This window comes from Atta colombica, unplaced genomic scaffold (assembly GCF_001594045.1).
Source record: "Atta colombica isolate Treedump-2 unplaced genomic scaffold, Acol1.0 scaffold187, whole genome shotgun sequence".
In the NCBI taxonomy this organism is placed as follows: domain Eukaryota; kingdom Metazoa; phylum Arthropoda; class Insecta; order Hymenoptera; family Formicidae; genus Atta; species Atta colombica.
This window is the reverse complement of record NW_017259279.1, coordinates 1,567,448-1,568,006: the sequence shown is the minus strand read 5'-3', so window position 1 is coordinate 1,568,006 and position 559 is coordinate 1,567,448. Positions and strand designations below refer to the sequence as shown.

The window sequence follows — 559 nt, the reverse complement described above, 5'->3', positions numbered from 1 at the left end:
TCAAGTGATTCATGCTCGATATTTTTAAACAGTTCCAGTTAATCTAATCTTACTCGAGTTAAAATCTAATCCTCAAGTTACAAGGAAAGAATGATTAAACTTGCAACCAAAGCTCTCTATACGTGTTTAATAAAGGTGAAGCATACTCGCAAATAAATTAAATTATGGTAAGGCAATTCTCAGAGCTTTTCTTTTGTAGGAATCTTACGAGCGCTTCGACGGTTTTGTGATCCTTCACGGCACCGACACCCTCAGTTACACTGCATCCGCTCTTTCTTTCATGCTCGAGGCTCTAGGCAAGACTGTCATCCTAACCGGTTCACAAGTACCGATTTTTGACACGAGAAGCGATGGTCTGGATAACTTTCTCGCGTCTCTCGTAATCGCGGCGAATTACAATATACCTGAAGTATGCGTGTTCTTCGGTACAAACTTGTTGCGCGGCAATCGGACGAGCAAGGCGTCTGCGACATCATTCGAAGCATTCCAGTCACCGAATTTTTCACCTCTCGCCATGGCAAACGTCAAGATTGAAGGTTGCTATATAGATTCAAGACAA

At 42.4% G+C, this 559-nt stretch overlaps 1 protein-coding gene across 1 annotated transcript in view; it reads left to right on the top strand.

Moving 5' to 3' along the window:
• Window positions 1–559, top strand: part of LOC108686536 (L-asparaginase) — a 4,454-nt gene that overhangs the window by 257 nt on the left and 3,638 nt on the right. Inside the window, exons 2-3 of the mRNA XM_018191893.1 lie at window positions 33–135; window positions 200–536. Coding sequence (XP_018047382.1) covers window positions 91–135; window positions 200–536 — 382 coding nt within the window. The 5' untranslated portion in view covers window positions 33–90. The remainder of the gene's footprint in view (window positions 1–32; window positions 136–199; window positions 537–559) is intronic.